Source organism: Oncorhynchus mykiss, chromosome 16, assembly GCF_057628025.1.
Source record: "Oncorhynchus mykiss isolate SJ-2025 chromosome 16, ASM5762802v1, whole genome shotgun sequence".
Taxonomy (NCBI): domain Eukaryota; kingdom Metazoa; phylum Chordata; class Actinopteri; order Salmoniformes; family Salmonidae; genus Oncorhynchus; species Oncorhynchus mykiss.
This window is the reverse complement of record NC_143037.1, coordinates 7,454,718-7,481,991: the sequence shown is the minus strand read 5'-3', so window position 1 is coordinate 7,481,991 and position 27,274 is coordinate 7,454,718. Positions and strand designations below refer to the sequence as shown.

The following is a 27,274-nucleotide window of genomic DNA, read 5'->3' as shown; positions in this document are numbered from 1 at the left end:
TTTAATGGTTACAGCTACGTTTAATGGATACAGCTACGTTTAATGGATACAGCTACGTTTAATGGATACAGCTACGTTTAATGGAGACAGCTACGTTTAATGGATACAGCTACGTTTAATGGATACAGCTACGTTTAATGGTTACAGCTACGTTTAATGGAGACAGCTACGTTTAATGGATACAGCTACGTTTAATGGTTACAGCTACGTTTAAGGGATACAGCTACGTTTAATGGTTACAGCTACGTTTAATGGTTACAGCTACGTTTAATGGATACAGCTACGTTTAATGGTTACAGCTACGTTTAATGGATACAGCTACATTTAATGGATACAGCTACGTTTAATGGATACAGCTACGTTTAATGGATACAGCTACGTTTAATGGTTACAGCTACGTTTAATGGAGACAGCTACGTTTAATGGTTACAGCTACGTTTAATGGTTACAGCTACGTTTAATGGTTACAGCTACGTTTAATGGATACAGCTACGTTTAATGGTTACAGCTACGTTTAATGGATACAGCTACGTTTAATGGATACAGCTACGTTTAATGGTTACAGCTACGTTTAATGGATACAGCTACGTTTAATGGATACAGCTACGTTTAATGGTTACAGCTACGTTTAATGGAGACAGCTACGTTTAATGGAGACAGCTACGTTTAATGGTTACAGCTACGTTTAATGGTTACAGCTACGTTTAATGGTTACAGCTACGTTTAATGGATACGGCTACGTTTAATGGTTACGGCTACGTTTAATGGATACAGCTACGTTTAATGGATACAGCTACGTTTAATGGATACAGCTACGTTTAATGGATACAGCTACGTTTAATGGATACAGCTACGTTTAATGGTTACAGCTACGTTTAATGGTTACAGCTACGTTTAATGGATACAGCTACGTTTAATGGATACAGCTACGTTTAATGGTTACAGCTACGTTTAATGGATACAGCTACGTTTAATGGATACAGCTACGTTTAATGGTTACAGCTACGTTTAATGGTTACAGCTACGTTTAATGGATACAGCTACGTTTAATGGATACAGCTACGTTTAATGGTTACAGCTACGTTTAATGGTTACAGCTACGTTTAATGGTTACAGCTACGTTTAATGGTTACAGCTACGTTTAATGGTTACAGCTACGTTTAATGGATACAGCTACGTTTAATGGTTACAGCTACGTTTAATGGATACAGCTACGTTTAATGGATACAGCTACGTTTAATGGATACAGCTACGTTTAATGGTTACAGCTACGTTTAATGGTTACAGCTACGTTTAATGGTTACAGCTACGTTTAATGGTTACAGCTACGTTTAATGGTTACAGCTACGTTTAATGGTTACAGCTACGTTTAATGGTTACAGCTACGTTTAATGGTTACAGCTACGTTTAATGGATACAGCTACGTTTAATGGATACAGCTACGTTTAATGGATACAGCTACGTTTAATGGATACAGCAACGTTTAATGGTTACAGCTACGTTTAATGGATACAGCTACGTTTAATGGATACAGCTACGTTTAATGGATACAGCTACGTTTAATGGATACAGCTACGTTTAATGGATACAGCAACGTTTAATGGATACAGCTACGTTTAATGGATACAGCTACGTTTAATGGATACAGCTACGTTTAATGGATACAGCTACGTTTAATGGATACAGCTACGTTTAATGGATACAGCTACGTTTAATGGATACAGCTACGTTTAATGGATACAGCTACGTTTAATGGATACAGCTACGTTTAATGGATACAGCTACGTTTAATGGTTACAGCTACGTTTAATGGATACAGCCAGGTTTAATGGATACAGCCACGTTTAATGGATACAGCAACGTTTAATGGATACAGCTACGTTTAATGGATACAGCTACGTTTAATGGATACAGCTACGTTTAATGGATACAGCTACGTTTAATGGATACAGCTACGTTTAATGGATACAGCTACGTTTAATGGATACAGCTACGTTTAATGGATACAGCTACGTTTAATGGATACAGCTACGTTTAATGGAGACAGCTACGTTTAATGGATACAGCTACGTTTAATGGATACAGCTACGTTTAATGGTTACAGCTACGTTTAATGGAGACAGCTACGTTTAATGGATACAGCTATGTTTAATGGTTACAGCTACGTTTAAGGGATACAGCTACATTTAATGGTTACAGCTACGTTTAATGGTTACAGCTACGTTTAATGGATACAGCTACGTTTAATGGTTACAGCTACGTTTAATGGATACAGCTACATTTAATGGATACAGCTACGTTTAATGGATACAGCTACGTTTAATGGATACAGCTACGTTTAATGGTTACAGCTACGTTTAATGGTTACAGCTACGTTTAATGGTTACAGCTACGTTTAATGGTTACAGCTACGTTTAATGGTTACAGCTACGTTTAATGGATACAGCTACGTTTAATGGTTACAGCTACGTTTAATGGATACAGCTACGTTTAATGGATACAGCTACGTTTAATGGTTACAGCTACGTTTAATGGATACAGCTACGTTTAATGGATACAGCTACGTTTAATGGTTACAGCTACGTTTAATGGAGACAGCTACGTTTAATGGAGACAGCTACGTTTAATGGTTACAGCTACGTTTAATGGTTACAGCTACGTTTAATGGTTACAGCTACGTTTAATGGATACAGCTACGTTTAATGGTTACGGCTACGTTTAATGGATACAGCTACGTTTAATGGATACAGCTACGTTTAATGGATACAGCTACGTTTAATGGATACAGCTACGTTTAATGGATACAGCTACGTTTAATGGATACAGCTACGTTTAATGGTTACAGCTACGTTTAATGGTTACAGCTACGTTTAATGGATACAGCTACGTTTAATGGTTACAGCTACGTTTAATGGATACAGCTACGTTTAATGGATACAGCTACGTTTAATGGTTACAGCTACGTTTAATGGTTACAGCTACGTTTAATGGATACAGCTACGTTTAATGGATACAGCTACGTTTAATGGTTACAGCTACGTTTAATGGTTACAGCTACGTTTAATGGTTACAGCTACGTTTAATGGTTACAGCTACGTTTAATGGTTACAGCTACGTTTAATGGTTACAGCTACGTTTAATGGATACAGCTACGTTTAATGGTTACAGCTACGTTTAATGGATACAGCTACGTTTAATGGATACAGCTACGTTTAATGGATACAGCTACGTTTAATGGTTACAGCTACGTTTAATGGTTACAGCTACGTTTAATGGTTACAGCTACGTTTAATGGTTACAGCTACGTTTAATGGTTACAGCTACGTTTAATGGTTACAGCTACGTTTAATGGTTACAGCTACGTTTAATGGTTACAGCTACGTTTAATGGATACAGCTACGTTTAATGGATACAGCTACGTTTAATGGATACAGCTACGTTTAATGGATACAGCAACGTTTAATGGTTACAGCTACGTTTAATGGATACAGCTACGTTTAATGGATACAGCTACGTTTAATGGATACAGCTACGTTTAATGGATACAGCTACGTTTAATGGATACAGCAACGTTTAATGGATACAGCTACGTTTAATGGATACAGCTACGTTTAATGGATACAGCTACGTTTAATGGATACAGCTACGTTTAATGGATACAGCTACGTTTAATGGATACAGCTACGTTTAATGGATACAGCTACGTTTAATGGATACAGCTACGTTTAATGGATACAGCTACGTTTAATGGATACAGCTACGTTTAATGGATACAGCTACGTTTAATGGTTACAGCTACGTTTAATGGATACAGCCAGGTTTAATGGATACAGCCACGTTTAATGGATACAGCAACGTTTAATGGATACAGCTACGTTTAATGGATACAGCTACGTTTAATGGATACAGCTACGTTTAATGGATACAGCTACGTTTAATGGATACAGCTACGTTTAATGGATACAGCTACGTTTAATGGATACAGCTACGTTTAATGGATACAGCTACGTTTAATGGATAGACCGACGCTCCAACACTATATATTTCCACAGTTTACTGCATTGTTGGAGCTGGAGACATTAGCATTTCGCTGCACCTGCGATTCTGCGTATGCGACCCCATAAAAGCTTTTGATTTGATATATTGCACAGTCCAAGTTAACACACAGCTCTCATAGAAATCCTTACTGTTCAGAGGGCTACCAACATCACTTCAGTATCCTCTTCTATGGGTTTGTTCGGGTATTTGTCTGTGCTGTGTGTAGTGTAGCTCAGTTGGTAGAGCATGGCGGGGTTGTAACGGCAAGGTTGTGGGTTCGCTTCCCACTGGGGACCAGTATGAAAAAAAATATGAAAACGTATGCACTCACTACTGTATATCACTCCGTTGAATTACTAAAATGTATATATTGCACACAGAAACCGAGCTCCTAATGTCATTGTAATAACTCTCACTGGCGCTAAATATATGTTTTATTCTTCTGTATATGCATTGCATTTTGGGGGTTTTGGCTGGGTTTCTGTACAGCACTTTCTGACATTGGCTGATGTAAATAGGGCTTTAAAAAATAAAATGTGATTTGATTATTCTCAGTCTACTGGACTAACAGAACAGTTGATGTATTCCCAGTGAACTCTGTTGTTCTCTCTCTCTCCCCTCTACAGTGGACAAAGTTTTGGTTCGTACTGACAGACCACAGCCTCCAATACTATAAGGACTCCATTGCTGAAGAGGTGACTTTTTTTCTCTAAATCCATCCAGACTCGTCAATCGTGCTAGTTTAACTGTGACCGACTATAGCAAGGGCAGTAGTTATCTATAAAATAAATGGAATACATGTTTGTCAATACAGTATTGGTTTCCTATTGATAACGTTGTATACTAAACAAAAATATAAAAGCAACATGTAAAGTGTTTGTCCCATGTTTCATGAGCTGAAATAAAAGATCCCAGAAATGTTCCATGTGCACAAAAAGCTTATTTCTCTCAAATGTTGTAAACAATTTTGTGCACATCCCTGTTAGTGAGTATTTCTACTTTGCCAAGATAATCCATCCCCCTGACCGGTGTGGCATATCAAGAAGTTGATTCAACAGCATGATCATTACACAGGTGCACCTTCTGCTGGGGACAATAAAAGCTGGCCTCGAACATTGTTTTAGAGAATTTGGAAGTACGTCCAACCGGCCTCAAACACGCCAGGCCAGGACCTCCACATTTGGCTTCTTCACCTTGTGGGATGGTCTGAGACCAGCCACCCGGGCAGCTGATGAAACTGTGGATTTGCACAAACTGAATAATTTCTGTACAAACTGTCTGAAACCGTCTCAGGGAAGCTTCATAGACGAATCCCGTTTTCAACTGTACCAGGCAGATGGCAGAAAGTGTATATGGCATTGTGTGGGTGAGCGGTTTGCTGATGTCAGCGTTGTGAACAGAGTGCCCCATTGGGGGGGTATGGTATGGGCAGGCTTAAGTTACGGACAACTAGAATAATTGCATTTTGTCGATGACAATTTGTATGCAGAGAGATACCATGAAGAGATCCTGAGGACCATTGTCTTGCCATTCATCTGCCGCCATCACCTCATGTTTCAGCATGATAATGCACAGCCCCATGTCCCAAGGATCTGTACACAATTCCTGGAAGGTGAAAATGTCCCAGTTCTTCCACTGTCTGCATACTCACCAGACATGTCACTCGTTGAGCATGTTTGGGATGCTCTGGATTGACGTGTATGACAGCGCGTTCACAACATTCCATAGGCCACAATCAACAGCCTGATCAACTCTATGTGAAGGAGATGTGTCACGCTGCATGAGGCAGATGGTCACACCAGATACTGACTTGTTTTCTGATCCACACCCTTACCTTTTTTTTTAAAGTCATCTTTGACCAACATGCATATCTGTATTCCCCAGTCATGTGAAATACATAGATTAGGGCCTAATGAATTCATTTAACTGATTTCCTTATATGAAATGTAAAACTCTTTGAAATTGTTGCAATGTTTCGTTTTATATTTTTGTTCGCCGTAAGTACACAGTAGCCAGTTTCAAAAGAATTGTCCCTGAAAACTGGCTGCTTGTATGCTGATAATAGACTATTCTGTTCCTGACTTCACCATCTGTAACAAATGCTGTATTTCAGGCTTCCGATCTGGACGGGGAGATAGACCTGTCTACGTGTTATAACGTCACTGAATACCAGGCTCAACGCAACTACGGCTTCCAGATACATGTAAGCCCCGTTCACTCACATACAATCTCAGAATATTTAATGTCGTGATAATGATTTGATTTGCATTTATCTAACCCTTTTTGTCACTTTTTATTATCAGATAAACACTTTGTTGTATGGATGTAACGGAGCCCTTCACTGTCACCCAATAGGATAGCTGTTATTGCACAGTGTGAATCTAACGTCCTAACTGTCCTCCTCAGACCCGGGAGGGCTTGCACACCCTGTCGGCCATGACAGCAGGCATACGGAGGAACTGGATCCAGGCTGTCATGAAGAATGTCAGACCCTCCACCGCTCCAGACGTGGCTAGCAACCACAGCTCCTTCTCCCCACTGGAGGGGCTGGTTCAGCCAGACGTGACCCAGGACTCCCCTTCCTCCGAGACCTCGTCCGTGGAGCGTGAGCCAGGTCCAGGCCCTAAGAAGAGCCGGGCACGCGAGCGCCGACAACAAGGCCGCTCAAAGACCTTCGACTGGGGCGAGTTCCGACCCATTGCCCAGGCTTTGGCCAAGCAGCGGGCCCAGAAGGCTGAGCCCCTGCAGACTGACATAGGAGACCCCGATCGGAACCGGAGGAGGGAAGAACGACGGAGGAGGTATGAATCTGTCACTGGCTCCTCCAAGGACCAACCAGCAGGCTCCGAGGGCGGGAGGATGGACTTTGAGAAGGGGGGAGGGAGTGAAGGCAGCCCTGGGGGTGAGTGCGTGGGTCCCCCCTCCCTGGAGAGGCAACAGAAGGTGGAGGTGGAGATCGAGCAACGTTGGCAGCAGGTGGAGCAGACACCCATCAGGGATGAGAGGAGGGTAACTCTGCCCTCGACACTGCAGACCAGGGAGACGGCCAAGCTGGAGAAACTGCTGGAGAGCTACAAGAAAGGGGTGAGTGTTTTTATGGGAACCGAGATCAACGTCAAAGGTCAGAGGTTGCTGATAGGTCAGTGTTCACCTTGTCCATTGTACCTTGCCTCTCCCAGGTAGAAGAGCTGAAGCTGCAGTTGGGGAGCTGTCACCAGCAGCTGCTGCACTCCAACCAGCACAAACAGAATCTGGAGGTCCAGCTGAGGACGGCTCTGGAGAGAGAGCAGCACGTCCGTTCTGGATACGTCTCCCAGGTAAGCACCACAGAGCTTTTTCTTCTCCTCAGAGCTGTTCTATTCTCTATAGGCAGTCCTGTTGAGTTAAGATTTCATGAAGTAAACCGTACAGATTGAGCGGTGGTGTTTTCTTTTCATTTCATAACCTCCTTTTTTTGCATGCATGTATTTTAATTGTGAGAAAACATCAAACTGACTGACATCGGGGCTCCAAAAACGTCTCCAGAATGTTCCTTTGCATGAGTCCGTTCGTTGCATGTGAGGAGAAACATCTTGTTTTTATGACTCCTTTTACGGCTTCTCGCTGATGTTTCGTTTTTTTTTTTTTTTTTAGGTGATGACAGATGTCGCAAACTCATGCATGTGTATCGAACGTGATGCATTCAATTAACGATTAACATTTTAGATGGATAGGTTTCCTTTTCGGTGTTCCTGTGATGCTGTAAATGGCATAAATGCACACTTGACTTCAACAGTACGGCCATAGTAGTTGAAATAATGACGTTTGGCTCAGAACTGTATAAAATGACATGGTCTGGCTTGTCTCCTGGTGATTTTTATTTGAATGGATTTCAGATGTTTTCTGTTGTTACTGCTGTTCCCGACCATCCCTTCGTCTTGTTACTGATGTGACCAGACCTTTATACAGATAATAGTTTTCTGTTGCATTTTTGTGTGTGTGTGTGTGTGTGTGTGCGCGTGCGTGTTAGAGAGCGGGTCAGAGTGTGTCCGTATGGAGGGTTATAAATGTATGCTTTTTTGAATTCTTCACCACTTATTGTGTAAATCTGAGTTTTATCAAAGATAGTTGGTTTTCTTGGATAGCTTGTGTAACACATTTGATTCAGTTCAAAAGGGGACGTTTTTGAGTTGACGGCTTTGATGTTTAGGTAGGGAGAGAATCTGGTTAGTTTATGCTGTCCTTTGCATTTTTTTGCTAAAGCCAACAAAAAAAAGGTAATTTCAGGAGAAAATAATAAATTTCCTGTTCGTGTTGTTTTTACTTATTTTGGGTTTTAAGAAGCAATTTTCACATTCATTACACTGTTTGATTTTAGTTCTGGCCTGCATTGTTATTGCTATTACGCAATGAAATGCGATTTGATGACTGCCTTTTTGAGAAATGGTTTGTGAAGAGCGGGAAGAATTCAGAAAAAGGATATCTCAAGAGCATAGTTTATTCCAAGAACCTGGTATGCCTCCCATCTCTAATTAAACCACCTAGCTAGCACTAACTTTGCATTACTTACCCCATGAATTAACTCCTTAACCATTTAATGTGCATGCTAATTTGTGATTCACTAATCATGGCCATTAAATCTCTTTCCAGCGCTCTAATTCTCATCATTTGGCCTAATGATAGAAACTGTAATGTTTTTCTTCGTTATTGTTAAATGGCATAATGTTGAAGTCAAAATGATATACAGTACCAGTCAAAAGTTTGGACACACCTACTCATTCAAGGATTTTTCTTTATTTTTTAAAACTATGTTATACATTGTAGAATAATATTGAAGACATCAAAACTATGAAATAATGGAATCATGTAGTAACTAAAGTGTTAAACAAATCAAAATATATTTTAGATTCTTCAAAGTAGCCACCCTTTGCCTTGATGACAGCTTTGCACACTCTTGGAGTTCTCTCAACCAGCTTCATGAGGAATGCTTTTCCAACAGCCTTGAAGGAGTTCGCACATATGCTGAGCACTTGTTGGCTGCTTTTCCTTCACTCTGCGGTCCAACTCATCCCAAACCATCCCAATTGGGTTGAGGTTGAGTGATTGTGAAGGCCAGGTCATCACTCTCCTTCTTGGTCAAATAGCTCTTACACAGCCTTGAGGTGTGTTGGGTCATTGTCCTTTTGAAATTCAAATGATAGTCCCACTAAGTGCAAACCAGATGGGATGGTGTTTCGCTGCAGAATGCTGTGGTAGCCATGCTGGTGATGTGTGCCTTGAATTCTAAATAAATCAAAGACTGTGTCACCAGCAAAGCACCATCACACCACCTTCTCCATGCTTCACGGGGTGGAACCACACATGCAGAGATCATCCGTTCACCTACTCTGCGACTCACAAAGACACGACGGTTGGAACCAAAAATCTCCAATTTGGACTCATCAGACCAAAGGACAGATTTCCACTGGTCTAATGTCCATTGATTGTGTTTCTTGGCCCAAGCAAGTCTCTTCTCCTTCTTGGTGTCCTTTAGTAGTGGTTTCTTTGCAGCAATTCAATCATGAAGGCTTGATTCACACAGTCTCCTCTGAACAGTTGATGTTGAGATGTGTCTGTTACTTGAACTCTGTGAAGCATTTATTTGGGCTGCAATTTCTGAGGCTGGTAACTCTAATGAACTTATCCTCTGCAGCAGAAGTAACTCTGAGTCTTCCTTTCCTGTTGCGGTCCTCATGAGAGCCAGTTTCATCATAGCGCTTGATGGTTTTTCCAACTGCACTTGAAGAAACTTCTCAATTTTCTGTATTGGCTGACCATGTTGTAAAGTAATGATGGACTGTCGTTTCACTTTGCTCATTTGAGCTGTTCTTGCCGTAGTATAGACTTGGTATTTTACCAAATAGGGCTAGCTTCTGTATACCACCCCTACCTTGTCACAAAACAACTGATTGGCTCAAACGCATTAAAAGGGAAAGAAATTCCACAAATGAACTTTTAACAAGGCACACCTGTTAATTGAAATGCATTCCAGGTGACCTCATAAAGCTGGTTGAGAGAATGCCAAGAGTGTGCAAAGCTGTCATGAAGGCAAAGGGTGGCTACTTTGAAGAATCTGAAATATAAAATATATTTTGATTTGTTCAACCCTTTTTTGGTTACTACATGATACCATATGTGTTATTTCATAGTTGTAATGTCTTCATTATTATTATACAATGTAGAAAATTGTTAAACAAAATAAAATAAAGGAAAACCCTTGGAATGAGCAGGTGTGTCCAAACTTTTGACTGGTGCTTTATATTATGATGTCATAATGTTTCATTGCTCTGAATCCAGAGGGAAATCATTGATGTATTACCTAAAACAATTTAGCTAGCCTTTCTCACCCCTGCTGTGTGTGTTAACCAACTTTCTGGTCCCCTTTTCCAAGCTGGATCTCCCTTTGGTTCTGGAGGCTGATATCGAGCCCCAGACGAAGAGGCCGGAACTGGTTAGTTCTCAAGCGCAGAGCTTAGCAAGGAAGTATCAGGAGACCAAAGAGCTCCTGCAGCTGCAAGAACTGAAAAAGCGTAATATGCAGGCACAGCTTGGCCTCTCGCTTTCCCACCTCTCCATCAAGGAACTTTACCTTTCCCACCCCCAAACAACAGCCCCTCTGGAAAGCCTGCCTTCTTCAGAGCCGCTCGTCAAAAAAACTGTTAGCTTTTTGATCGAAGATAGTGCAGACAGGATTCAAGAGCTAGAGGACTTGATATCAGGAAAGTCCTTGACTCTGAAGGGACTGGTTAGATTGCTACGATCTCACAGTGAATTCTGCCTGGAGGGTAGTCTGGAAATAGGACAACAGGGTAGTTGGCAAAGGCTTTTGGAGAGCTGGAAGTTTCAACAAGAGGTAGACAATGAGACCATGATGCAGAGCTTAGCCAGGGCGGGCGAAAGCATCCACAGTTACGAATCGTGTCTCCTGGCCATGGAGGACATGCTAGGAAGGGTTCAGAAGGTGGAGAGCCAGAAGACCCCTTACGGACCACTGTGTCAAATCGAAGACCACTCGGAAAGCCACGAGGTCGCTGTACGGGCGTTGTCCCACAGGGTTGAACTTCTAAAGAGTGAAAACGGAGCGCTGAACCAGCGCTATCAGGAGATAGTGAACCAACTAACTGAGGCAGATAGGGAGATCGACAGGCTCAAAGCTGAGCTGATCAACCTGCAAGGCGGGAAACAGCACCTACTGATCCTAGAAGAGCTGAACGGAGTCAGGGCCAGACTAGCAGAGAGCCAAGCCAATGCTATCGACAGGGAGTTCTATGAGAGAGAGTTGAATGAGAAGTCTGTGAAGCTTCATGAGGCCCTTGTCACCTTGGAGGTGCTAGGAAGCGGCCTGAAGGACGGGGAGAGGAGACTGCAGCTGAAAGAGGCCACTCTCAAAGGTCTGGGATTTCAGATGGCAGAGGAAGGTGCTCCTAAGGAGAAAGGGCAACTCAAAGAGCAGCAGGACGCAACAGTGGCCAAGCTCTTGAAAAAGGAAAATCTCTGTAGAGAACTTCAAACTCAGAACGTTGAACTTCAAGCTAGAAACCAGGAATCGGAGAGAGTCCAGAGTCTTAAACTTTTAGAGGCAGAGAATGAGATTAGGATGTTGCGAGCAAAGTTGGGGGTAAAGGCAAAGTCGGCTAGGGGAGAAAGAGAAGTGAATGTTAGTGAAGACTTGATGCAGACAGGTGAGAGGAAGATAGCAGACAAAAGTGTTATAAAGCAAGTAGTAGGTGAGATAAAGATGAAGTCTGAGGCACTTAGTCGGGTTTTAGAGGTGTTAGTGAAGCTTGATGTTAGTGTGGAGAAAACACTACTTGATCTGAAAAGCTCTTTACATATCACAGACTGCCTTGGATCCTTTGGTGAAGAGCCAGATGAAGTAAGTCAGAGAGTAATGAAAAGGTTGGTATTAGACGCAGCGTTCTGGAGTGGTCTGTTGAACGCTTTAGAGGTTAGCCCATGCGAGACTGAAGGTGAACGTGTATGTAGTTTTGAAATGCGTGTAGTACAACGTACGGTAGCTGAGAAGAGCATGTTGATGTTGATGAACAGGATTTGTCCTCGACCCAAGATGGAAGTTGATAATAAGATGACTGTGATGGCACAGACCATGCAAGCAGACCTTTTGAATTGGTGCAGCTGGCTTGATAACGACACCAACACGCTCATTTTGAAAGATCTAACAGAGGCATTGCAAGAGAAAGTGTATTTGTTTAATCTAATTGCCTCCACCATTGAAATGTCCACAAATGACACCCTCCTGTCCTTGGTCCTAGCTAGCTTTGATTCCGGCAAAGTTAAGAAACAATGGTCTGAGCACCTTCAAGACGCAGCCACAGAAGCTCACATGGCCTATCTCATCAGCAGGCTGAACTTCCAACACGAGAAAGAACTGAAAGAAACACAGGTTGAGAAACTTCAGATTGGCAACTCTGACTGTGCCAGCTGCTTTCTATTGGGAGAACAGAACCGAGAACTCCAATCCAAATTGGCGGATCAACAGAATCCTCTGCAACGCCTTGAAAGCACAATGAGTAAAGATACTAGACCAGTAACACACATTCAGATCGAAGGGGAGCCCATTGACTCCATGGACAAGGCCATACAGCTGCAAGACATGGTAGCCAAGCACAAGCTGGAGCTGAGGGAGACCAAGGACGTCTACACACAGGTAACAGAAAAGCTGCGACAGGAGGTGGCGAAGGTGTCCGAGATATTGCGTCTAGAACGTGAAGAAAACGTGAAGGAGATCGACTCTCTGACTGTCTGCATGGAGAACCTGAAGAAGAAACACGAGACAGAGAGGATCGTCCTACTGGAGAAGCTCCACCATCAGATGGATGTCACCCCAGGAGGAAGCTATCCCACTGGGGCAGAGGATGGGACGATGTCCCCTGAGACCTCCACAACCTCCGCCCTCAAGGAGCGCATCCAGGAGCTGGTGGCCCAGGTCTCGGCCATGACAGAGGAGATGAAGCGGAGGGAGCTCCAGGGTGACGCAGCTAACCTCCGGCTGAAATACGACAAAGACCTGGAGAATCTGAAGGTGGAAGCCTTTCCTTGTCCTTTCTGTTCCTCCGTCCGTGATGCCTTTTCTCCTTGTGGCACCCCCCCCCACCCTCCCGACCCACTCCTTACCTCCCTTACCCCCCCCTCCCCCTTTCCTCTGTAGCCCTGCTATCCTCACTCTGCTTGCTTTCCTTTGTATATCAGTATCCTCCGGTGTTGCATGGTGACTAATCCACTGTTAGTGCATGTGGTTGTTGACGCTACGTGTGCGCTGAGGAACCCGTTTTGTTTGACAGGAAAAAGGTTAGTTAACCAGAACTTCTACTCCGAAATCCCAACTGGAACATTGTTTATGTGGGAGGCAACCCATCTGCTTAGGGAGACCAACCAGAACCTCTCTTACAGTCCCATGAAAGTCAGGCTGACAAAGAATTCAGGTCATGTTATTTAGTGTCTATCAGCATATTTACACATCCAATGTGAAACGAGCATCCCAGCAGGTATAGTTGTTGATGAAAGGAATTCTTCGTAAGAGACAATTTGATGTGCTTCATTACAGATTCCTTGCTTCAGTAGGCGTCGTATGTGTTAGAAGTGTCAATTACAAACGGTTGAAGCCCTTTTTAAAGCTGTCTACCTATGGTTGTCCTCAACAGATACATAATTTAGATAATTGAGTGGACTCGAGGAGGAAGTTTAAATGACCTGCGTTTGAAGGTGCATGGGGCTTACCTCTTTTGTCTTTTTGATGTGTTTTTGCTTTAACTGACAATAATTAACCTTTGCCCCCTTCTGACATGCTGATGGAACTTATAATAAATTGACAGGCTATCAAAACATTGCAGAATGCTTGAAGCGTAGACATGTTTGCAATGCAGGTGCTTCTACACCTGCATTGCTTGCTGTTTGGGGTTTAAGGCTGGGTTTCTGTACAGCACTTTGTGGCGTCAGCTGACGTAAGAAGGGCTTTGTAAATATATTTGATTGATATTTACTTCCTTGGAAACGTCATTCTTTTAAAGGAAGAAATGCAAAACAAGATCTAATCGCAGCTATAAAAAAAAATAAAAGTATATTAACCACATTCCACCATGATCATATACCTAGAATCTTTGGTACTGTATGTGAACATATTACCCAGATGTTTTTATACATCATAGATCCTGTCTTATTATTATTTTTTTAGACTACATAGAATTAAAGTAAAAAAAAAAAAAAAAAACTTGTATCCATTGTCATGGTCTCTACATTACATTGTAGACGTTCATAAGAATTACACAGGTCATTTATAATCAGGCTCCAGCTTTACAGGAATAGTTTTAAGAGCTGTTGTTGTTTTCTGCGTGTTTTTATTAGGCCTGAATAGTGACTGTTTCTAAGCAGATGACATGGGTTCTTCTACTCAGGTTTAGAACACAGCTTGGGGACACAGTGTGGGAACACAGCTGACATGAGTTGACCTGCGCTACACCAGGTCTTTTGTTGTTGCTGCTGGTGCTGTAATCTTTGTATTGTTGTTGTGTACGGAGACGGACGGGTGGTAGCATTTTTTTGCGGTCCTCTTAACAGTAATAACATTGTAAAATCAGTAATAACGTTTTAGCAGTTCCCTTCCTGGTCCTCGAGGACAGGTTTCATCCCTGGAACACAGTCCCTCCAGTCAGCCATACTTTATTGACATGTAGTTGTATACTATACACCAGCCACTCCCCTAAACAGGAAATGGCCCCCACGAACGCACTTAAGACACACACACACTAAACAAAGGGCAGGTGTTGCTTGCTGTGATGTCACAGTAGGAAGTGCCCCTAAATACCCAGCCGGTGGGCGTGGGGGTTGGCTCAGTCTCAAAGGTTGTTCCCTCCTGGGCCAGTTTCCTGAGCGCTGGGGACTTATCCCTGTGAAAAATACTACTTATCCCTGTGAAAATACTACTTATCCCTGTGAAAATACTACTTATCCCTGTGAAAATACGTTTTAGGAAACGAGAGAGGGAGCATAGGACAGTACTCAGATTAGCAGCACTGAATAGAGGACGGAAGTAACTTTTGGGTCGAGCTGGTCGGAAGACCATTCAAATCCCCTCTTGTGGAAACATGCACTGTAATTATAATAGCATTGTGAGTAACTCTAAAACCGTGTTGATCAGACCCCCTCCTCCCCTCCCCTCCCCAGCCTTCTTGCGCTATACTGCTAAAAGGTGTTGGTGCGAAGCTGCCAATCGTGCCTCATTTGACACAGACAGGCTGGCCCAGAGACAGTACGATGGGGAGACACCAGACTCCACTGTCTGTCCCCACAGAATCAGCCTATTATCCAGTGTTCTACTCGGTCTCATCTTAACCTCCCACATTCCATCAAGACATCCCCAATAGAAACAGAGTGGACTGGACGTCTTTCACACTATAGACGGCTGAACAATATGACACGCTATGACACGAACTCAATTTGTAATGGGTGTTTTATGAGCGAGACGGCCCGGATTTCACTTGGCTTAAAATCTTGGCAGAGGTTGAATACCTGCACTGTTGCAGGGATAATTAGGCTACACAGAACACGGCCTTCTCAATCACATTGTGTTCTAGCTGCCTACGCATTTCTTCAACGTATTGTGTATTCTGTACCAGAGGCTTATGTTGTTAATAGCTGAAGTAGCTAGCTTGGTGTTTGTCGTCAGTGATCAGTGAATAGATAGATGGTCAACGGTGGTTTTGGGTCAGGAGTTTTTTGGGCTTTAACTACATCGAGTTTGACCACGAAAAAGACCCTATAACTAGGGGCCAGAGGTTTTCCTAATCAAGTCACATGGTCAGGCAGGAAACTCCTGGCCCTAGCTTATGGTTTCGTGTAGATTCACTTTTCACCCATTCCCCTCCATTGATAGGCCACCTGTGAGAGGGGCTTTGCTGCCATGGAGGAGTCCCACCAGAGGGTGATTGAAGAACTGCAGAGGAAAAACCAGAGAGCACTGGAGAACCTACACGAGGAAAAGGAGAGGCTGCTAGCCGAGGAGACTGCCGCTACCATAGCCGGTCAGTAGTAATTGCGATAGCGGCTAACGCTAACCCTATCAGCAGCGGCTAACGCTAACCCTATCAGCAGTAGCACCTTGGTAATCATATAGGCCTAGTGTCCCATGCTATCAGTACCATCAGGCTAACATTAAGTATTTTGTTCACTTGTGTACACAAATCCACCATTGTGAGTTATCATGGTCTTTGGGTTCTGCTTTATAAAACAGTGGATTTTCTTTCTAAAACAACATGATTACCTAATGTGGTCCGGGTATGCTTGATGATCTCTCCTAAATAACAACGTTCTTTGTTTTGGTTTCCCCAGCAATCGAGGCGATGAAGAACGCCCACCGGTCGGAGCTGGAGAAGGAGCTGGACAAGGCCCGCAAGTCCAACAGCAACACGGAGAACGCAGACATAGAGGAGATATGCCGGCAACACGAGTAAGTTATGACAAGATGGCACCAACTGACATGTTCGCCGTGTTGCTAGCTCCTAGCCAACTTTGCCGTCTTTTTGTTTATTTTAGTGTTATTTTTTTTTTATTTGCCCAAAATGTTTCTAGTATTATCTCCTATGACCGACGAGCACTCCTGGTCATCAAATCGGCGATTACTCGCCACAAATTTGACAGATTCGACCCTTTGTTCAGTTCTCCCAAACTAGTTTAATTCATTCCAGGAGCCCTACCAAAAAGAGAGCTAGTGTTCTAGTCAGACTAAAGAGAATGGCAAATTACCTAATGCTTCCTAGTATTGTACTAGCAAATGTACAGTCTCTAGACAATAAGTTACAAGCTCAGAGTGAGGATTTCCTACCAACTGGACCTGAGAGACACATAATTTGCCTCACTGAAACGTGGCTCACGGGCTCCATGCTGGATCCGGCTATCCAGCCTGCTGGGTTTTCCATTATCGCGTAGTCAGAGGAATCTTTCTGGGAGAAGTAAAGGAGAAGGCATTTGCTTCATTACCAACAACTCATGGTGTGACTGTGGTAACTTACAATTCCTCGCAACTTTCTGTTCTCCCGCTGTTGTAATACCTCCCGATTAAATGCCAACCCCACTATCTCCCAAGATAATGCCCAGTGGTTATAATCACGGCTGTATACCCCCAGCACCGATCCTCCCATGAGGGCCCCCGCTGCTGTAGAAGAATGTGAGCTCTAGATCTCTGCGGCTGACGTCAGTAAGACCTTCAAGCGTGTGAATGCTCGCAAAGGAGCCGGTCCAGACAGTATCCCCGGCTACGTCCTTAAAGTATGTGCAGACCAGCTGGCTGGAGTTTTCACGGACATATTCAACCTCTCCCTGTCCCAGTCTGTGATCCCCACATGCTTCAAGATGTCTAGCATTGTCCCTGTACCCAGGCAAACAAAGGTAACCTGCCTAAATGACTGTCACCCTTTAGAACTCACTTCTGTCGTCATGAAGTGCTTTGAGATGTTGGTCCCAAGATCCAAATCAGCTCCACCTTACCTGACACCCTGGGCCCACTAAAATTTGCAAATGACCCAACATATCCACAGATGACGGAATCACCCTACACACTGCCCTATCCCACCTGGACAAGAGCAACACCTATGTAAGAAAGATGTTCATCGCCTACAGCTCAGCTTTCAAGACCATAGGCCCCTCCATGCTTGACACTAAGCTCAAGGCCCTGGGTATGAACACCACCCTCTGCAACTGTACCCCAGTTGGTGAGGGTAGGCAACACAAGTCTGCCACACTGACCCTCAACACGGGGTCCCCCAGGGGTGTGTGCTCAGTCCCCTCCTGTACATCTGCATAGCCATGTACGACTCCAACATCATCATCAGGCGACTGAAGAAATTCAGCATGGGTCCTCAGATCCTCAAGAAGTTCTACCTCTGCACTATCGAGAACATCCAAGACCAGCTGCATCACCGCCTGGTACAGCAACTGCACCGCCCTCAACCGGAAGGCTCTACAAAGGGTGTTATGGACTGCCCAATACGCTCTCTGCTCTCCTATTATATCTACAACAGGCGGTGTTTGAGGAAGGCCTGGAAGATCGTCATGGGCTGCAGTCACCTGAGCCATAGACTGTTTACTCTGTTACCATCTGGGAAACGGTATCGGAGCATCGGGTCTCGGACCAACAGGCTCCGAGACAGCTTCTACCACCAGGCCATCAGACTGCTGAACAGCTATGTCTCCCTGCACAGACCTAAACCTTAGAGCCTATTGCACCTCAGACTTTGCAATGTAGAAATTATTTGCATGGACTCTCCACACATTCAACCCTTACACCTGCGTTTCCCAAGGGGTGAACGTTTTGGTATTTGCCCTAACAATACACAGCTGATTCAAACATCAAAACTTGATGATGAGTTGAATCAGCTGTGATTTATTTGAATCAGCTGTGTAGTGCACCCCTTGGGTCTATAACGTGCACCCCTTTGGGTCTATAACCTGCACCCCTTGGGGTCTATAACCTGCACCCCTTGGTCCATAACCTGCACCACTTGGGGTCTATAACCTGCACCCCTTTGAGGTCTATAACCTGCACCCTTTGGGGTCTATAACGTGCACCCCTTGGGGTCTATAACCTGCACCCCTTGGGGTCTATAACGTGCACCCCTTGGGGTCTATAACGTGCACCCTTTGGGGTCTATAACATGCACCCCTTGGGGTCTATAACGTGCACCCCTTGGGGTCTATAACGTTCACCCTTTGGGGTCTATAACATGCACCCCTTGGTCCATAACGTGCACCCCTTGGGGTCTATAACCTGCACCCCTTGGGGTCTATAACGTGCACCCTTTGGGGTCTATAACGTGCATCCCTTGGGGTCTATAACGTGCACCCCTTGGGGTCTATAACGTGCACCCCTTGGGGTCTATAACATGCACCCCTTGGGGTCTATAACGTGCACCCCTTGGGGTCTATAACGTGCACCCCTTGGGGTCTATAACGTGCACCCCTTGGGGTCTATAACGTGCACCCCTTGGGGTCTATAACGTGCACCCCTTGGGGTCTATAACGTGCACCCCTTGGGGTCTATAACGTGCACCCCTTGGGGTCTATAACGTGCACCCCCTTTGGGTCTATAACGTGCACCCCCTTTGGGTCTATAACGTGCACCCCCTTTGGGTCTATAACGTGCACCCCCTTTGGGTCTATAACGTGCACCCCTTGGGGTCTATAACGTGCACCCCTTGGGGTCTATAACGTGCACCCTTGGGGTCTATAACGTGCACCCTTTGGGTCTATAATGTGCACCCCCTTTGGGTCTATAACGTGCACCCCTTGGGGTCTATAACGTGCACCCTTTGGGTCTATAACGTGCACCCCTTGGGGTCTATAACGTGCACCCCTTGGGGTCTATAACGTGCACCCTTTGGGTCTATAACGTGCACCCCCTTTGGGTCTATAACGTGCACCCCCTTTGGGTCTATAACGTGCACCCCCTTTGGGTCTATAACGTGCACCCCCTTGGGGTCTATAACGTGCAACCCTTGGGGTCCCGAGGACAGGGTTTGGAAAACGCTGCCTTACACTAACACACACACTCACTCAACGCTGCTGTTCTATCATGTACTATTGATTCTACTGTGCGACCAAGACACAACCACTTTACATTCGTAAATCCAGTCCATTATTACTATGCTGCCTCTTCTATTACTTGTTTTAATTAATGTTCTGTAATGTTGAGGGAACTGTGGTTGTGACTGCACCTTTTACACCTGCTGGAAACTGTGAATGTGACTGCACCTTTTACACCTGCTGGAAACTGTGGTTGTGACTGCACCTTTTACACCTGCTGGAAACTGTGGTTGTGACTGCACCTTTTACACCTGCTGGAAACTGTGGTTGTGACTGCACCTTTTACACCTGCTGGAAACTGTGGTTGTGACTGCACCTTTTACACCTGCTGGAAACTGTGGTTGTGACTGCACCTTTTACACCTGCTGGAAACTGTGGTTGTGACTGCACCTTTTACACCTGCTGGAAACTGTGGTTGTGACTGCACCTTTTACACCTGCTGGAAACTGTGAATGTGACTGCACCTTTTACACCTGCTGGAAACTGTGGTTGTGACTGCACCTTTTACACCTGCTGGAAACTGTGGATGTGACTGCACCTTTTACACCTGCTGGAAACTGTGGATGTGACTGCACCTTTTACACCTGCTGGAAACTGTGGATGTGACTGCACCTTTTACACCTGCTGGAAACTGTGGTTGTGACTGCACCTTTTACACCTGCTGGAAACTGTGGTTGTGACTGCACCTTTTACACCTGCTGGAAACTGTGGATGTGACTGCACCTTTTACACCTGCTGGAAACTGTGGATGTGACTGCACCTTTTACACCTGCTGGAAACTGTGGTTGTGACTGCACCTTTTACACCTGCTGGAAACTGTGGTTGTGACTGCACCTTTTACACCTGCTGGAAACTGTGGTTGTGACTGCACCTTTTACACCTGATGGAAACTGTGGATGTGACTGCACCTTTTACACCTGATGGAAACTGTGGTTGTGACTGCACCTTTTACACCTGCTGGAAACTGTGGTTGTGACTGCACCTTTTACACCTGCTGGAAACTGTGGATGTGACTGCACCTTTTACACCTGATGGAAACTGTGGTTGTGACTGCACCTTTTACACCTGCTGGAAACTGTGGATGTGACTGCACCTTTTACACCTGCTGGAAACTGTGGATGTGACTGCACCTTTTACACCTGCTGGAAACTGTGGTTGTGACTGCACCTTTTACACCTGCTGGAAACTGTGGTTGTGACTGCACCTTTTACACCTGCTGGAAACTGTGGATGTGACTGCACCTTTTACACCTGCTGGAAACTGTGGTTGTGACTGCACCTTTTACACCTGCTGGAAACTGTGGATGTGACTGCACCTTTTACACCTGCTGGAAACTGTGGATGTGACTGCACCTTTTACACCTGCTGGAAACTGTGGATGTGACTGCACCTTTTACACCTGCTGGAAACTGTGGTTGTGACTGCACCTTTTACACCTGCTGGAAACTGTGGTTGTGACTGCACCTTTTACACCTGCTGGAAACTGTGGTTGTGACTGCACCTTTTATAACTTAATTTTGTTTTTATATTGAAGTTCAAATCCAACCCAGTGCCATGGGAACGAAGGTCTGGGCAAAGCCAGTATGTCACTGTGACTGGCTGTGCCTTGCCAGCTGTAACCAGGGCAACCTGGAACTAAAGGTGGCGGCTGGTGTCCTTGCCAAACCTGGAATTCCAGACGGTTCCAGCCGTCTGTCTGGGGTTTATTAAGGAACTGATTAGCAGCAGTCTGGCCCAGTCTGTCTAACCTCTGAATACACTGAAGCTCCAGTGTCAGGCCAGAACTAAAATATGAAGGAAGGAGTGGCTGTACTGAGTCTGGTTCTTTACAATGTTTTTTCCTACTCACCCTACAAAATGAAGGAGTTTTCTCAGATCTGTGCTACTCTTTCCTTTGGTCAGCTATTATGATGGAAAAGTGTTCAGCGTGGTCTTTCTGGTTGAGTTTCCTGAGTGGGTAAATGTATGGTGTTGATTGGCTGAGTGGTAAATGTATGGTGTTGATTGGCTGAGTGGTAAATGTATGGTGTTGATTGGCTGAGTGTGTTACTGAGTGGGTAAATGTATGGTGTTGATTGGCTGAGTGTGGTACTGAGTGGTAAATGTATGGTGTTGATTGGCTGAGTGTTACTGAGTGGTAAATGTATGGTGTTGATTGGCTGAGTGTGGTACTGAGTGGGTAAATGTATGGTGTTGATTGGCTGAGTGTGTTACTGAGTGGTAAATGTATGGTGTTGATTGGCTGAGTGTGGTACTGAGTGGGTAAATGTATGGTGTTGATTGGCTGAGTGTGGTACTGAGTGGTAAATGTATGGTGTTGATTGGCTGAGTGTGTTACTGAGTGGTAAATGTATGGTGTTGATTGGCTGAGTGGGTAAATGTATGGTGTTGATTGGCTGAGTGTGGTACTGAGTTTTCTCAGATCTGTGCTACTCTTTCCTTTGGTCAGCTATTATGATGGAAAAGTGTTCAGCGTGGTCTTTCTGGTTGAGTTTCCTGAGTGGGTAAATGTATGGTGTTGATTGGCTGAGTGGTAAATGTATGGTGTTGATTGGCTGAGTGGTAAATGTATGGTGTTGATTGGCTGAGTGTGTTACTGAGTGGGTAAATGTATGGTGTTGATTGGCTGAGTGTGGTACTGAGTGGTAAATGTATGGTGTTGATTGGCTGAGTGTTACTGAGTGGTAAATGTATGGTGTTGATTGGCTGAGTGTGGTACTGAGTGGGTAAATGTATGGTGTTGATTGGCTGAGTGTGTTACTGAGTGGTAAATGTATGGTGTTGATTGGCTGAGTGTGGTACTGAGTGGGTAAATGTATGGTGTTGATTGGCTGAGTGTGGTACTGAGTGGTAAATGTATGGTGTTGATTGGCTGAGTGTGTTACTGAGTGGTAAATGTATGGTGTTGATTGGCTGAGTGGGTAAATGTATGGTGTTGATTGGCTGAGTGTGGTACTGAGTGGGTAAATGTATGGTGTTGATTGGCTGAGTGTGGTACTGAGTGGTAAATGTATGGTGTTGATTGGCTGAGTGTGGTACTGAGTGGGTAAATGTATGGTGTTGATTGGCTGAGTGTGTTGCCTTGTATTGCCTGATTTACTGAGTATTTTCCTGTGTTCTCTTTCTCCCTCTCTCTCTTTTTCCCTCTTTCCCTCTCACGTTCCCCTCTCTTTCCCTCTGTCTCTCACTCTCTTTCCCCTTATCTCTTTCCCTCTCGCTCTTTGCCTTTCCCTCTCGTTCTCTCTCTTTCTCCCTCTCCCTCCCCCGTCTGTGTTGCAGAGAGGAGCTGTGTTCGTTCCAGAGGGAGATCGAGGTGTTGTCAGAGCAGTACTCTCAGAAGTGTCTGGAGAACGCCCACCTGGCCCAGGCCCTGGAGGCTGAGAGACAGGCCCTCAGACAGTGTCAGAGGGAGAACCAGGAGCTCAACGCACACAACCAGGTGCACACACACACACCCAGGCACTAACAAACACCCAGGTAATAGTCCTCACACTTACCATGATATGTAATGTGCCTTGTGTCTGTAGGAGCTGAACAACTGTCTAGCTGCAGAGATCACTAAGATGCGCTCTATGGCCACTGAAGACGGGGGTGGAAACACCTGCAACATCACACATGGGAAGGAACTGTACGAACTAGAGGTAAGCTCCGCTCGAGGTGAACATAAGATTGGACGATTTGAAGTCTTCCTGTTTGTTGAAAGGGGACTTTGCTTTTATACACAGCTGAAGTTTAGCCCTTAAATCTTAGCGTTTTGATCTTTGCCAGGTGATGTTGAGGGTGAAGGAGTCGGAGGTCCAGTATCTGAAACAGGAAATCAACTCTCTGAGGGATGAACTCCAGGCCGCCCAAAGAGTAAGACCCAAGTTACCTAAAACTGCTTTTTATCATTTTTCATTGTATTTTATGCTATTTTCTCATTTTATGCCGAGATTGTATTTCTCACCCTGCCACCTTAAACAATGTATCATTTGTCCCTCCAGGATAAGAAGTATGCGACGGACAAGTACAAGGACATCTACACAGAGCTGAGCATCGTGAAGGCCAAAGCAGAGCGAGACCTGGGGAGGCTCAGAGAACAGCTGCAGCTGGCCCACGAGGCACTGGGGGAACCGTCACTGGAGGAGGTGGAGAGGGCAGGAGGATACGGTAGGAATACAGAACACTTTCTAGCCTTCTGCTACTCCATTAGTGTGTTCCAAATGGAACCCTAGTCCCTACCTAGTGTTCCAAATGGAACCCTAGACCCTACCTAGTGTTCCAAATGGAACCCTAGTCCCTACCTAGTGTTCCAAATGGAACCCTAGTCCCTACCCAGTGTTCCAAATGGAACCCTAGTCCCTACCTAGTGTTCCAAATGGAACCCTAGTCCCTACTTAGTGTTCCAAATGGAACCCTAGTCCCTACTTAGTGCACAACTTATGACCTGAGCCCTTTGTTTCACTCATAACCAGTGTGTGGCAATGCCTCCAACATTTGAATTTGGTCTGTCTATTTACATAAGATGTCTCATAGTCCAGACTGTCTCTGACCTGCAACCCACTGACCTCCTTACAACAACCAGCCAGACAAGTAGATTTTTTACAGTAGTGTCTATAGTATACTATACATAAGCTGAACTAGCCACTTTTCCCCCCAGGACATGTCATTGAAGTAGTTGTCTTATCTCTCCTCAGATATCATGAAGTCCAAAAGCAACCCTGACATTCTCAAGATGGCGGCTGCTGCCGCCAAACGCATTGAGCGCACCATGAGGTCAAAGGTATAGCTTATTAACACCTGAGTAAGACATCTTAATGTGTTTTTCCCAATCGAGAAGTCTCCCACAGCTGAAGGTTGTGTGTGTGTGAGAACTGTTCAGTTTGGAACCAAGTGCCATTGAGCTGTGACACACTGCCACCTTCAGGTTAACGACAGCATTACACTGCAACTTTTGAGGTTTGAATTCCCCAACATACAACACTTTTGTCATATTACTCTAAACAAATCCCTTTGTGCTATTTGATTGTGGGTTAAAATGCTTCTATAAGAGAGAAGTGTACCAACATGTGATGAGACGGCCCCCCCCTGCAAACCCCTTCTCAATCTGTGTCTGGTGCCCAGGGCCAGCTAGGGCTGCCTGAGAACCTATAGGTCTACTTTTCTCCTTATGGTCACATACCAAACCAGACAACCACCAATAGCAGTGCATCATATTGGTGTACCATCATTTTGTTTATATGTTCACCCTTCAGCAGTGTGTTGCCCAGAAATAATCACTATATCCCCTTTCTGCTCATTCTAATGGTCTCCAACATCCTTCTGGGTGTGTATAAAATACTTACATTATTATTCCCCACGTTTCTGGTACGGATGAGAGAAAATCCCTCTGCATTACTAGACCCTCTGGACTCTTGTGCTTTCCCTCCTCTGTATCTCGCACATTAACAGTCCAAATCACATTTTTGATTGTGGGTTCGAATTGGATCGGGAATGGGATCACCTTTTTGTTTTTGGTACCAGTGGGGCTAGAGAGAAATATCAGTTTTACCAGTGACAGAAATGAGTGCACCTCTCTGTTGCTTCCTCGTCAATGATTCAGTCCTGTCTACCTGAAAGTCTCAGTTAAACCTGACCACGGTCATTAACAGTCTCTCTCCCCCCCAGAGTCTTAAGGAAGGGCTCACTGCCGAGCAGCGACTCCACCTGTTTGACAAAGACACTAAGGAGTTCTGACTGAGTCGCACCGCTCCAGCCACCTTGCAGCATGTTTAAAAAAGCCACTATATTTTACCTCTGTAATTACTTATTTAGAAACACACTGGTCACCACACACACACACATGTCGTGTGTGTGTATATATATATATATATATATATATATATATATATATATATATAAAAACATGGTAATGAGGATTTGAATTTAATGTCTAGACTCATTCCATGCACTTTAGTCACTGTGACATTAAGTTGTTTTGTTTTTCATCGCCGCGTGTTACGGTAAATACTCCGTACGGTTTTTAATGAGGCATCGATCGTGCCTACACTAACAAAGCTGGCCTGTAAAGCTACTGTTTGGACTCCTTAGTCTGTGTTAATAGCCGAAGGAATAATTATGATGTTGTAAAAGGCTAAACACAACTGCATAATGATGATGATGATGATGATGATGGAATAATGACGTACATGAGCAAAACCGTAGGAGCAATCTTGCCTTCAGGCTTGCGTGTTATGCTAGGTGAGGTCAGTGTTCACATGCTGTCTCTATCCCCTTTAACAAAGCTATGGAAATCAAATGTTTGCCTGCATCATTGTACAAGTAAACTATCTGTTACTTTGGATGTTGCTCCTTCCTTGCCTGATGTGTTGACTTGTTATATGATAATTATTAACATCATAGAATGTTTTCTGAAACAGGGCCATTTTAAAATGACCCCTGGAAGGCGACTGCTTGAACGCGTACAGAACGACTGGGATTATCTGATTTCTGATATAAATACATTTACATTCTTCTCTGTGTAATCGTATTGGCACAGCTGTATGGGAGGATGATTTGTTGGAGTCGGTTATGTCTGTAGTCTTGTTCAGTGGCAGTCCCTTTGTATTTATTTATTTATGTGTGGGTTTTTTTTATTTTGTCTCGCATACCAATCCCTCTGTACTCTACTGTTGTAAATATACAGCCAATGTATACCAACTGACAACCGGTTTATTAGCAATAAATATTTTTGCACCCTGTGTTCAGTTTGAGTGTTTTAATCTACTAAACTGGGTTAATCTTTCTCCAAAACGATTTTAAACGGAATTATACACCGCAACACTTTTCTCTCAAGGGCCCCAGTCAAGTAGGTTTCATTTTCTGTCTGCTATTTAATTGATCAATGGCCCAGAGAGAACACCTACAGGGCCTATTGAAAGTCTACACAGCCCTCGCACATACTTCACATTTTACCTCCTTTAAAATTAAAAGGAATTCAATTGGATTTCTTTCCAACAGAGCTACACAATCTCCACCGTTTCAAAATGAATGGAAATTAGACATTTTTCCAAATATTTTGCACTACTCAAGATGTACAAGTAGAGTTTGGCAGTGTTCAGTAGGAAAACACTAGTTTCCAGTAATCAGGTAGAGTTTTGTACTAATTGATTGTTGGTAGTAAATAAGTTGTCAAAATACAGCCGGAAGACAAAACAGGAAGTAGTTGGTTGTTCCCTAGCTACTGTTTTTGACAATCCCTGAATTGTAATCATCCATCGTCATCCTGTTGTTAGACCTTCTATATAACTTTTTACAACATCAGAAAGATTGCTTAACAAAACAGTTTGCTGTTGTCATAGAGACGTTGTCATGGAGATTTGGGTTTAGCCCAGCTGTTTGCTGGCCCCATTGAAATGTAGCTACTGTATGTAGCCTCTGTTTTTGTCATGCTAGCTAATAAGTATGTGTTTTTATGCAAATATACAGTATGTTCATATTGGTATACTTACCTATTCCACTAAACTCTTTTGACATGTTGCCAAGTAGGTCTTTGAAATATGGTGGCCATTGTTGGTGAGGTGAACATTGCTTATCAAATGTTTTTCTGTGTTGTCATATGTGACATCTTGTTAGCAGATGTTTGATAATGGCTTATAATTGGTTGT

General features: G+C 44.0%; 1 protein-coding gene across 4 annotated transcripts in view; it reads left to right on the top strand.

Moving 5' to 3' along the window:
• The window catches only part of LOC110491304 (myosin phosphatase Rho-interacting protein), an 89,491-nt gene extending 63,123 nt beyond the window's left edge, over positions 1-26,368 (top strand). For 2 of the 4 annotated variants that reach the window (XM_036946077.2, XM_090201633.1), the window contains exons 10-22: positions 4,665-4,733; positions 6,152-6,241; positions 6,445-7,122; positions 7,218-7,355; positions 10,448-13,099; positions 15,947-16,094; positions 16,402-16,519; positions 22,929-23,088; positions 23,177-23,290; positions 23,418-23,504; positions 23,633-23,798; positions 24,326-24,411; positions 25,296-26,368. In XM_036946077.2, coding sequence (XP_036801972.2) covers positions 4,665-4,733; positions 6,152-6,241; positions 6,445-7,122; positions 7,218-7,355; positions 10,448-13,099; positions 15,947-16,094; positions 16,402-16,519; positions 22,929-23,088; positions 23,177-23,290; positions 23,418-23,504; positions 23,633-23,798; positions 24,326-24,411; positions 25,296-25,364 — 4,575 coding nt within the window. In that variant the 3' untranslated portion in view covers positions 25,365-26,368. The remainder of the gene's footprint in view (positions 1-4,664; positions 4,734-6,151; positions 6,242-6,444; positions 7,123-7,217; positions 7,356-10,447; positions 13,100-15,946; positions 16,095-16,401; positions 16,520-22,928; positions 23,089-23,176; positions 23,291-23,417; positions 23,505-23,632; positions 23,799-24,325; positions 24,412-25,295) is intronic. The other 2 variants (XM_036946078.2, XM_090201634.1) reach the window with 1 other exon arrangement.
• The last annotated feature ends 906 nt before the right edge of the window (positions 26,369-27,274 follow it).